This window comes from Euleptes europaea, chromosome 4 (assembly GCF_029931775.1).
Source record: "Euleptes europaea isolate rEulEur1 chromosome 4, rEulEur1.hap1, whole genome shotgun sequence".
Lineage (NCBI taxonomy): Eukaryota > Metazoa > Chordata > Lepidosauria > Squamata > Sphaerodactylidae > Euleptes > Euleptes europaea.
Genome location: NC_079315.1, coordinates 83,861,081 through 83,873,855, shown reverse-complemented (window position 1 = coordinate 83,873,855; position 12,775 = coordinate 83,861,081). Strand labels below are relative to the sequence as shown.

Genomic DNA, 12,775 nt, shown 5'->3' with positions numbered 1-12,775 from the left:
TGCGTTCCAACTCACCTGGTCGAACAATCTGTTTTACGCTTTCCCTCCTTTCCCCCTACTAGCTCGAGTACTGGGGAAAATAGCTGCAGACAACACCGACTACATTCTAATAGCTCCCAGGTGGCCGAGACAAATATGATTCACCCTCCTTACACAACTAGCGGGAGGGAACTGCAAACCTCTACCCGATCACCCGAACCTACTTCGCTGGGGGGAACTAGCCCACCACGATGTGCAGAGACTACACCTCATGGCATGGAGAATTTTTCCCTCTCGTTAGTGGGTTGTTCACAACCGGTTCAGGAAGTCCTTTTACAGGCTAGAAGACCCTCTACTCGTTACTCGTATGATAGAAAATGGGATAGGTTTCTAACCTGGGTGGAACAGGAGGGCTATTCCCCATTCAACTGTCCTATTCCCAAGATTTTAGATTACTTGCTGGAATTAACCAAGAGGGGCCTGGCGGTCTCCTCTATAAGGGTTCATCTGGCAGCTATTTCAGCCTTCTACGATAAGGTGGAGGGACATACGGTGTTCTCCCATCCTCTTGCAAAACGTTTTTTAAAGGGTCTTAATAATTTGTTTCCTCCTAACCCGATTCTAACGCCCCAATGGTCACTCTCCCTAGTCTTGGCAAAACTGATGCTGGCACCCTTCGAACCTTTGGCTCAGGTGCATCTGTCCTTCTTGTCAGCAAAAATAGCCTTCCTTGTGGCCGTGACATCAACTAGAAGGGTGGGAGAGCTAGCAGCCCTTCGTATCGATAGTCCTTTTCTCAGGGTTTATAACGAAAGGGTGGTCCTTCACCCTAGTTTCAAATTTAAGCCCAAGGTGATATCTTCTTTTCACCTGGCCCAAGATTTAGTTTTACCAGTGTTTTTCCCTAACCCTTCCTCTCAGGCGGAACGGACATTACATTCACTTGATGTAAAGAGGGCTCTCCTTTACTACATTGACCGTACCAAGCAGTTTAGAAGGTCTAATTCCTTATTCATTTGCTATCAGGGACCCAAGAAGGGAAAAGCAGCTTCGGCCCAATCTATAGCTAGATGGGTGGTTTCAGCTATTAGAATAGCGTACAAACAAGCAAAATTGGCATGCCCCTTAGGCATTAGGGCACACTCCACTAGGGCGCAGGGCTCTTCTGCTGCTCTCCACAGAAGGATTCCAGTTGGAGACATCTGTAGAGCGGCGACGTGGTCTTCAGAGGATACCTTCGTGAGACACTACGCACTGGACCTGCAAGCCAGGAAGGATGCAGCAGTGGGCAGAGCAGTTCTTCAGACCCTTTTTTCCTAAGTCGACCCCACCACCTTTTTGGATAAGCTTGCTACTATCCCACATGTGGGGCTGCACCGAAGACAGAAAATGAAAACAGAGTTGCACTTACCTGTAACTGCTGTTCATTGAGGTCTTGGGTGCAGACACACATCCCTCCCTTCCCACCCCGCTGTCGACCTAAAGTGAAAGGAAAGAGTTATTGGTATAGAATCTAGGTAATAATCTGTATTTATTGGCTGTCTTGGTCGGCGGCGGAGAAGGAACTGAGGAGGGAAGGGGATGCCCTGCCCAGGAGCATGCGGGCTGCACGGCGCGAAAGCCGGCCCCCCCTGCGAGGGAGGGGCATCCCCAGTTGAGGACTAGGGCTATTGAGTTTTTTCCGGCGGCAGGCCTGCGCGCAGGCGCAGTCCCACATGTGTGTCTGCACCGAAGACCTCAATGAACAGCAGTTACAGGTAAGTGCAACTCTGTTTACCTCATTCTAGTCCATCTCTCTAATAATTCTGAATTAGTGGAGGCTCACTTACCGTTACAAGTACACGCAAAACGTTACCTATTGACACATAACTGTTAATTGTTTGGGGAATCGATTCTGAGCAAGGCTGCAAAAGTTTCTGTGCCTGCTTTTCCATTCCTGCTGGTGACAGGAAACTAGGCAAGTGGCTTTTTGCCACTTTTGGACTCAAAATGGAGATAGTACATATTTGTAACTTATTTTTGGAGATCGTGGATTTCTTTGGCACACAGACTGATTATTTTTTGCATGCACCAGGCTAATTGTTTCACCACCTTTCTACTGTGGGTGGGTATAGTGTGGTGAGCCTTTTTCAAATAATTATAAGAGGTTTAGGCTTCAGGCTTTAACTTTTGAATCTTGTAAACCATAGTGTGCTAAGGACAAACTTCACATCCTCTTGGTAGGTTCTTTTGTCTAGAAGAAGCAGTGCCTTGTGGCATCTGGCACATTTGAGTGTCACTTGGATTCCACTGTCAGCGGTCACAAGGATTCTGATCTGACATTTGGACTACCAGGGGATCAGAGTTGAGTTTTTGGGTGATGCCTACAGGACCATGATCAGATTTCTTGCCTCTGTGCCCTTCAATATGCAGCTTCATGGCATTTCATGTTTGTTGTTTTGTTACTGTAAACAGCTGTGGCATGTAATGTACACATGTTTCACTAGATACTTGTAGGATGAACAATCCAATATAATTTCTACTTATTTCAATTTTTAGGAACCCTATATGGAAGGTGTAAATCCTTTCATCAAGAGTAACAAACATCGGATGATCATGTTTTTGGATGAACTTGGGGTAAGAGTTCTTATTTCTTTGGTGTCTTTTATAAATATACGCTACAGGGATAATCCCTTTTAAAATTAATTTCTAAAGCAGTAGATTCTGTATCCAGATAGGTATTGGTAACTTTCAGCATTTTGTGGTACATTTATGAGACACAGCTAATCTCTGTGTGGTAAGTTCCATCAAATCACTTCTGATTTATGGCAACCCTGTGAATAAATGACCTTCAGAAGGTCCTGTTGTTAACAGTCTTGCTCCGGTCTTGCAAACCATAGGGTTGTGGCCTTCTTGATTGAGTCAGTCAATCTATTGTTGGGTCTTCCTCTTTTCCTACAGCCTTCAACTTTTCCTAGCATTATTGTCTTTTCCAGTGACACTTTGTCTTCTCATAATTTGACCAAAGTTCGACAGGCCTCAGTTTAGTCATTTTAGCTTCTAGGGATAGTTTGGACTTGATTTGATCTAGAACCCACTTATTTGTCTTTTTGGCGGTCCATGGTATCTGTAAACCTCACCTCGAACACCACATTTCAAAGGAATCTACTTTCTTCCTGTCAGCTTTCTTCAATGTCCACCTTTCACACCCATACGTAGTAATGGGGAATACTGTGGCATTAATTAACTTGACCTTGGTTGCCAGTGACACATCCTTACACTTAAGAATCTTTTAAAGCTTCTTCATGGTTGCCCTTCCCAGTCTCAATCTCCTTCTAATTTCTTGGTTGCAGTCTCCCTTTTGGTTGATGATGGAGCCAAGAAATAAAGTCTTGAACAATTTTCAATTCCTCATTATCAACCTTAAAAGTTGGGTAGTTCCCCAGTAGTCATTACTTTTGTCATCTTCATGCTCAGCTGTGGTCCCTCTTTGGCACTTTCTGCTTTAACTTTCACCAGTAGTCGTTTGAAGTCTTCGCTGTTTTCTGCCAGTAATGTAGTATCTTCAGCATATCTCAAATTGTTAATGTTCCTTCCACTAAGTTTCACTCCACCTTCATCTAAATCTAATTTAGCTTTCCATATAGATTAAACAGACGGAGATAAAATACATCCTTTTCCACTCATCACTTCCCCAGCAGATCTTACAGGGAAGATGCCTAACCATTTACAAACAGTAAAGTGTGTTCTTTCCTTGCAATCAGACCGAATTACAAGCCAGGTACCCAACTGCCTGCTCATCACAACTGACTGTGTGCTTTCAAAAGTATGTCCACAGCAATGAAACTGCAAAAGTAGTAGCAAGGATCTTCACATGTTGCTAAGATGACAGGGATGCAGTGGAACATGCTAGCTCCTCTTCATCTGAAAGTGTAGACCAAGTGCAATTCCACACATCAGGAACTCAGGGTGGTATACGTGTTCCTCATTTTACATTCTCAACAACCTGAGGAGTGGATTGGATGAGTGAATAGCCCAAATGAAACCCTACAATTCTGGAGCCTAAGTCAGCCAATGTATCAACAATACTTTTTGGGGGAGAGGGGTCAAATTTTATTTTAAAACATAAGCAGCTATGAGGAACTTCTGGCCAAAGGCATACTATCTTAAAGATAAAACTGCTTACAGTTTAGCAGTAAGTAGGTTGGCTGTAGCCCAAAGAAATGTAAAGCCTCAATGGATGACTGATGAAACTCTTACCATTGCTAAAGAGGCAAGAAGCAAAAGATGACAGAAACGGAATCAGAAATCTATATGCAGTGTTTCAGCAACTGGCATGTCCAGACAAAGAGAACTATTCTAATAACCAGTGTAAAGAAATTGAGAAAAAAGGAACAAGAGATCTGTTCCACAAGATCCAATAAATCAATTTAAAGCATGGTTAGGCATGATGAAAGATCAACATGGAAAAACATTAACTGAACAGGACAAAATAAAGAAAAGATGGGAACAATACATTGAAGAACTATACTGAAGAGATGAAAGGATGACAGATTCCTTCAAAGAGGAATATTTTGAATAACCACCTGCAGTTTTAGAAAGTGAAGTGAAAGCTGCACTCAAAGTAATTGGGAGAAACAAATCACCAGGAGTAGATGGGATATCAGTAGTTATTTCAAGCCGCAGAAATCGAGTCCATTAAAATCTTAACAGCCCCGACCTGGATGGCCCAGGCTAGCCTGATCTTGTCAGATCTCAGAAGCTAAGCAGGGTCAGCCCTGTTAGTATTTGGATGGGAGACCACCAAGGAATACCAGGCTTGCTGTGCAGAGGAAGGCACTGGCAAACCACCTCTGTTCGTCTCTTGCCATGAAAACCCCCAAAACTGGTCGCCTTAAGTCAGCTGCGACTTGACGGCACTTTACACACAAAAAATCTTAACAAGAATATGCCAACAAATATGGAAAACAAGACAACGGCCCACAGACTGGACACCCTCCACCTACATTCCAATTCTGAAAAAAGGGGATGTCAAAGACTGCAGCAGCTATCAGACCATCACATTTATTTCTCACACGAGTAAAGTGATACTCAAAATCTTACAAAAAATGCCAGATGTTCAGCTGGATTCAGAAAAGAGGCACTAGAAATCATATTGCAAATTTATGTTGGTTACTGGAGCACATGAGGTAATTTGAGAAGAAAATAAGCTTGTGTTTAATAGATTACAGAAAAGCTATGACTGTGTGGATCATGAAAAACTATGGTTGATTTTAAAAGCAATGGGTTTGCCACAACATTTGATTATTCTGATGCACAACAGGCCACTGTTAGGACAGAATATGGAGAAACAAAATGGTTTCCAATTGGCTAAGGTGTCAAAGAATGACCCTTACACACCCCTACCTTTCATAATGGGTGCTTGATCACTAGTTCATACTTGTTAACCAAATTGCTCAGTTGTGAATATTTATGGGGAAATTAGCATTCAATAACTGGCTAAGGGCATAACCCACAGGATCTAACCTATGTCTACGGGAGTCCAAACCGTGATTCAATGAATAAAGCGGAGTCAATGGATTTTAGTTTCAAGAGTTTACTTATTAAAATGTGTGCACAAGCACTCAAATATCATACACACACCAACATACAGAGTCTAAGAATAAAAAAGGGAGGAGTAGAGAGACAGTTGCCAATGTGGCAGGCCCACGATGATGGGTTATACTGCACCTGTCCTGGAGCAGAGTTGTCCTGAGTTCCGTAGGCTAAAATACTGGGAAAGAGAGGCGAGGAAGAGGGGTTCCCGGGGACTCGACCAGCGAGGCGGGAGGGGAGCGTGGTCAGGCTGCGCAAAACCCAAACCAACAGAGTGTCAGCAAGTAAGCCATGGAAAGATCTAAGGTAAAGAATGGATGGCGGGGACCCCAGACATACTGTTCTCTGGAGGTGGGGTGATTGGATTACCCCTTCGTGGTTCTCGTGTGACAAAAGGTGACAAAGACCCTAATGGTTGGCTGCCGGGGTGAGGCAAGAGGGCAGTTGAGCAAACTTCTAATTCCATTGATTTGTGCAATTCCGGGAGGACTGGGAGTTGATTGTAGATTGGATTAACGATCTTACACAAAGACGCTCATAACTGTGTCCGGGGCGTCACTTTGCATAGGTGGAGGATCAGGGTTTCGCTGCTATCTCGATGTTCCTTGATGGGTCATTAATCATGCTGATGAGGCTGGGGGTGGGGGTGTCAGCGAAGACTATGTGCTTGGCAGCTCCCTGCGAGATGGCTTCCGCTGGACCGGGGCACACAGGAAAATGGATTCCCTTTGGTTCTTTCCTAGAGGCTTCTCCGCCCGTGGCTCCTTGTCAGTTTCACTAGGTGGCGCAGGAACCGTCCCCATTGCGTTTGGGGCTCGGCGCGCGTCTGGAACAGAGTGGGCACGTGTCTGCTGGGGGTTGCCATGACCAGTCTGGGAGATTGGCAACCCATTTGGCCACATACTAACAGCAACAGTACGACTGCATTACCTATATAGAAGATTCCCCTTGCAAATGTCTTTGTACTGTTTCTTTGTGCAGTTTTTATGGTAGATGGTTATTATAAATATGTATTTATCATTCTTGTTCAAGAATGTACCTGAACTTCCAGACACTATAGAGCCTTCTAGAACTGACTTGTCTCGTGATCTAGCAGCCCTGCATGAAATCTGTGTGGCACATTCAGATGAGCTTCGAACACTTAGCAACGAGCGTGGGGCAATGCAGGTAACAGCTACGTTAAAGGAGGGATTTTTAAACTTAGTTTTCTCTTTATATTAAGCTGCTGCCAGTTGCTGTATTTATTTTATAGAAAATGTTAGATGAGCTCCAACTCTTGCACCCTCATTTTAGAGAAAACATGCTGGCGTACTATAAACTCAAGCTTTACCTTAGACATCATAACCTCAAGACACAAAAAGTACACTGTAGCGAAACAAAATGAGAACTAAATTGATTAGGAAAAACATAGCCTTCAGTAAATTGTCTCCACGTGGACTGTAAAATGTGAATTTGTAGCTTGTCCAGACCATCGTGTTCAGAACAGGATTTAACAAATATTCAGAAGTTAAGTTTTTGCTGAAGAAAAGTAACGCTTGGAACACTCTACTATTTTAATCCTGCCATTTGTGTTGTTTTTTCCAAGTGCTGTATTTGTGCACTCTAAATAGCAAAGCAATATGGTGCTTGACAACCGATAAATTACTCAGACAGTAAGCTACTTTAACTTAAGAATTAGGAATATTTAGACTTTTTCAAAACCAAGATGTCTTCACCAAACCATCTTCTAACCCATTCATTCATATTTGCAAGGAAATTAATTCTTAACTAAACTTCACAAGTAGGGTCACACGCTTTGGCTGGACAAATTGTGTATCTTAGAGTTGTAACTTGCCTCTTTTAAACTACTTGATATATTTCTTTACATATCTGAGAGCTTAGTTTGCAAGCTAAAGAAAATGAAAGTAGCATATCTAGTAAGAATGTATAAAACTGAAGACATGCAAAGTGGCAAATGTAGAACAGCTTCTTTCCCCCAAACTGCTACATAGTAGCTGTTCTGAATTTGCCACCTTTATGCAGGAGTTGTGCTCCCCAAACAATTTTTCAGTGTCCTATTTTTATTTAACAAATGGCAATTTCTAATATTTTTTAAATTCTTAAAGCTTCAGAGTGTATTCAGGGATATTTAAGAAACTAGTTGGGTTATAGGTCCTCTCCTACATCCACATTTTTAACGTGTTCTGAAAACTTTGGAAACTATTTAAAGGTTTAACAGAATCTGTGGACAGTTCAAACCCTCATTAAATTGAAAAATGTATTACTACATGTATATCCTGTTTTTCTTCTATGGAACTTGGGTGTGGTATACATGGGGCTCTCCCAACCAAGCGACCCAAAATACTTTTGGTTGAAATGGCTGTGTTATGCATTTTCTGTCTAGAATGACTTTACTAATGCATTAATTATCTGTTCTATTTGTTCAACAGCATGTGCTAAAGAAGTTACTGGCTATTACAGAACTGCTTCAACAAAAGCAAAATCAGTATTCCGTGTCCAACAATATCAGGTAGCAGCTTTCCTCACTGAACTCTGCATGGATCCAGCATGTCCAATACAATAACTTCCACCAATATCACTTCCTTCTTGCTCTTGCCAAAAATAGCACACACGTTTCACATACCCAGTGATGTGTGAACTATGCAAAAAATAACAAAATAAAAACCTGTTGGTAACAGACTGTACCAGCAGCTTTAAGCTATCTGTGCAGGACACTTGCACTTTCTTCCACTTGGAACCAATTTTCACAACCTCTGAGCCTTGGTGTACAGATCACCTTCCACAAAGAGAATGCTGTGACTGTCTCTTGAACTTTATGTCAACACCTCCAATTGCCAAAGTCTTGCTGTCTTGTGGGGGAAAAGCAAAACTATTGTCAACTGCCAAGGAAATATTGACAGCAAAATATAACTGGATTGAAAACACTTCTTACTGTAATTTGACTGGTTACACCTATTGAGACTGTTTGACCACTTTAATTTGTATTTACAGCTTCTGGAGTTTGATAGGAAAATCTTTGCTGTATACTTTTTTATACCATGCTATTCCTCTTATTTAGAGTTGTACTGAAAGAAGATGCAGACTAGGTTTTTGTCAGCTTTGGGTTTTTTTTTTTAATGTGCCACTGATTGTTTTGAATAATTTGTTCCACCAAGGACTATATCCAGAAATCACAATGCTTTTTGTAAAATGTTTACAACAGTAAATAAATTGAATTCAGTAAGTTTATTGATAATTGTATCAGGCATGCATGCATTCATTAAACAATTTTATAGCATACAAATTGGCCTGGCTTTTTGGCATTAGTGACTCATCTTTATTTTTAATACAACAAATCTATAGGCAAAGCTCCATGTATATGTATATTTTTGTATTTATATCCTGCTTTTCTGTCTAATCAGGATCCAAAGCAGCTTATCATATGGCTCTCCCTCCTCTGCTTTATCTTCACAAAAGCATCCGTGTGAGGTAGTTTAGGATGAGAAATTGTCATAGGTCCTGCATCACTAGACCAGCTTTCATGGCAGATCGTGGATTTGAACCCATTTGCCCCTGGTCCTAGTCTGCTCTAACCACCACACCAGACAAGTGTGCTGATAGGGGAAGAAGTCTGGATAAGGAATAATCCACTAAGACATTAGTAATATAAGTCAAATCCTTGTTCTCCTTAAATATTGCTAAGTACCGTTCCTCCCTTTCGTCATGTTAGTCAATGCTATATTGAGTATCTTGGACAAAATTGAGTTGTGGTGGAAACCTCAACTTAGTTCATCCAGGTCTTAATACATGTTGCATTGCCTTCAGTCAGGATTAATGATTGGATTGCAGCGCTCTAAAGAGAGGAACGGACTTAAAATTATGAAGTAGCTGAAGAAATGCACAAGTGACCCTTCACACATGGATCTGGTGGCTGGAAGAAAAAGGCCGAACAGAAAAAATCCTTACTGTCTTCTTCCTCTGCACTGATCTTTGGCATTACTTAATCTCACCATGAGTCCCCTTAGTCACCCAGTCTCCCTCTCCCTGAACACGTTGGTTTCTTAGGAACTATTACTACTTCTAGCAATGCAGCCTACTTCACTTTCTAAAACAAGCAGCAGAAATAAGCATTCTGTGCTTCATTTTAACCCACCAAGCATTTTCCTTTCACAGGAGACACTAACATAAAACTGGAGCATCCTAGACACTGCTTAATCAAATCCCTTCAGGCAAAAACAGTCACTTGATTTTTTTTTTAAGTGGGTTGAATAAAAATTGGTGGACCACCAATAAGTGGAAAAGAGCATGGAGCAAGTATTCCAGTACTTTCTAGAGTTCTTTTTACTGGTTAAGGCAGCTGCTGGAGCAAAGTTTGGTCTAATGTTTTGTAAAAGGTATGCAAGACCGCCCCGCCATGGTCAGCCACTTTCTGCTCCAAACAGAAATGCTTTTGGCATAGCCTTTGAAAGTGCACTGCCTGGTTTTCTTCAAATGCCAGACTTAATCCAGAATACCATTAAGGCCTGAAACATCCCTACCTGATCCAGGCACCACAAAGCAGTGGTACCCATAACTAGGGCTGTCAATTCGGTTCGGCCCGAACTGAAAATCAGCCGAATTTCCCTTGATTCGGCGGTTTTTAGTTCGGGAGGAACCGAACTCAAAACTGGCGGGCAACCGGGGGGGCCGAATTCAGCGAGTTCGGGAGTTCGCGAATAAATTCGGCCAATTCGGGGCCGTCAGCAAGCAGCATAACCTTCAGTAAGCAGCATTCTCCTCCCCCGGCCAATCGGTGGCCAAGCTGGGTCTTCTTCTGGCCAATCAGTCAGGATTGAGTACTGGAGGAATCAGCTGATGTGCGGCCGGCCGGGGAAAGAGAGAGAGAGAGGGAAATCCTCATGTGTGTGTGAGGGGGTGCTTGTGCACATTCGCTCCTTTCCGTGGCTGCAGGGGGCGCATTTTTTGGGGTACAGACCCCAAACTTTCAGGGGATATTCAGACAGTTTTTCTTAAGAGACCACCCAAGTTTTGTAAACATTGGGTCAGGGGGTCCCGAGATATGGGCTCCCCCCCTTTTTCTTTCCATGGCTGCAGAGGGCGCATTTTTGGGTGTGCCGACCCCAAACTTTCAGCGGAGCATCAGACAAGGCTTCTTAAGATACCCCCCAAGTTTTGTAAGCATTGGGTCAGGGGGTTCCGAGATATGGGCTCCGCCCCTTTTTCCTCTCCCCCCTTTTCCATTTTCGTGGCTGCAGGGGGCGCTTTTTTGGGGGTTCAGCCCCCAAACTTTTATCATAGCTTCAGAGAATCCCTCTTAAGAGACCACCCAAGTTTTGTAAAGATGGGTTCAGTGGGGGCTGAAATATCGGCTCCCCCCCTTTTCTCTTTCCGTGGCTGCAGGGGGCGCATTTTTGGGTGTGCCGACCCCAGACTTTCAGCGGAGCTTCAGTCAAGGCTTTTTAAGAGACCACCCAAGTTTTGTAAACATTGGGTCAGGGCCCCTCGAGATATGGGCTTTCCCCTTTTCCCTATTGGGATGAATGGATCTTATATTGGATACAAATGGAATCATATTGGATTACCCAGCCTCCCAGCCCCTCCTGCTGGAACAGAAGACAGCCACAGTAAGACCCCTTTGGGGGCTTTAATCTATAATTTTTCTTTTCTGTGTGTGTGTGGGGGGGAAAGCAGAGTCTGTGTGTGTGGGGAGGGAGCAGTTTCTGTGGGTGGGGGGGGGAGCCAAAGGGGGCTTTTGCCGGTTCTGCCTGGGGTGTGTGTTCCCCCTCCAGTCTCTCTCTCCCTGGTTTGAGGGGGGGCTTCAGTTTTATTCAGGTTTTTCCTCATTCATAAGATCAGTTAGGTTATTTTGATGCTTGCTCAAAACTGGTTTTCAAATGGTGACTTAAAGAATGCATCTGCCTGGTCCCAAGTCCAATGCAAAAGGAGAAATTCCACCCCCTCCTGCTCATTATGCATAGCTAGCTGCCTCTGTCCCTTTCCATGGTTTGCAAACTCCCAGGTGTCAGGTGTTGCTTTGCACTGTTGCAAAGGTGTTGCATTGCGTGCTTGTGTTGCTTTGCAGTTGTATTGTTTTGCAAAATTCTTCACACCTGCCCCGCCCTTTGCATGTTTGCAAAGGTGTTGCTTTTCAGTTGTGTTGCTTTGCAAAGTTCTTAGCACCTGCCCCACCCTTGCTCTCATCAGCTGTTTGTCGGGGCTGGGAGCTTTGTGCGTGGGCGGCAAGCTCTGCTGAGAGATACACATTAAGGGTGGGGGGGACCCCTTTCAGGGCCCATATCTCAGCCCCCCCTGACCCAATCTTTACAAAACTCGGGGAGTCTTTCAATATACGTCCTTTGAAGCTCTGCTGAAAGTTTGAGACCTCTAAGCCCAAAAATGCCGCCCCCAGAGCCGCGGAAAGGCGCGGTTGTGTTTTTAATGGCTTTATTCGGCCGAATTTTTTTTCCGAACTTTGAATTCCCACCGAATTGAACGGATCCGAAGTGGGGGAGTTCGGACTTCGGCACGTACCGAACCCACAAGGGCCAAATTCGGACGAATCCGAACTGTACCGAATTTTTTTTTTTGACAGCCCTACCCATAACCACTCTGAGAAGCCTATATCTTCCAGTAATAGGGATAAGGGTAGAACTAACTACAGAAATATGAAATAGAACTGCCACTTAGCATAGACCAATTTTTATTTCAGTTCTTATAGAAAAGGGGAAGTGTGTCCCTGCAGAAAAGCCAGCTAGCACTAATGGCCTCTTATGCAGAAACCAAGGGGTGAGGATTCTGACGTGGGTGGTTAACTGAGAAAATGGGAAATCTGTGACTCACAGTTGCAAGTATTCTGACATCAAATAGACTACATGTCCAATGGTTTCCATAAAACAATGTGTGCCAATACATATTTCCAAGCCCCTCATGCAGGACAAAGATCCTAGCACACACCAATCAGAAAGATAAGTTTTAGATTCCCATTCCACAAAAAAACCAAAGGTATCACTTATGACAGTGCCTTCACCTATGCAATTATTCACCAGACACTTGCAGACACATTGACAATTGTTTTAATACACTGTAAAATGGGCTGCTTATTGGATTCAAACATCAAAATTACAATACTTTTCACAGGATTCTCTTATAGGATGATGATTGGATCCAGCCTTCATTCTGAGGCGTAAGAGCTTATATAGGAGCCCCTGCTGGTTTGATCTAGTTGAGAACCATAGCCAAAGTT

At 43.3% G+C, this 12,775-nt stretch overlaps 1 protein-coding gene across 1 annotated transcript in view; it reads left to right on the top strand.

The window, feature by feature from the left end:
- Nucleotides 1-8,605, top strand: part of RASA1 (RAS p21 protein activator 1) — a 60,092-nt gene extending 51,487 nt beyond the window's left edge. Inside the window, exons 23-25 of the mRNA XM_056848352.1 lie at nucleotides 2,518-2,595; nucleotides 6,586-6,720; nucleotides 7,983-8,605. Coding sequence (XP_056704330.1) covers nucleotides 2,518-2,595; nucleotides 6,586-6,720; nucleotides 7,983-8,066 — 297 coding nt within the window. The 3' untranslated portion in view covers nucleotides 8,067-8,605. The remainder of the gene's footprint in view (nucleotides 1-2,517; nucleotides 2,596-6,585; nucleotides 6,721-7,982) is intronic.
- The last annotated feature ends 4,170 nt before the right edge of the window (nucleotides 8,606-12,775 follow it).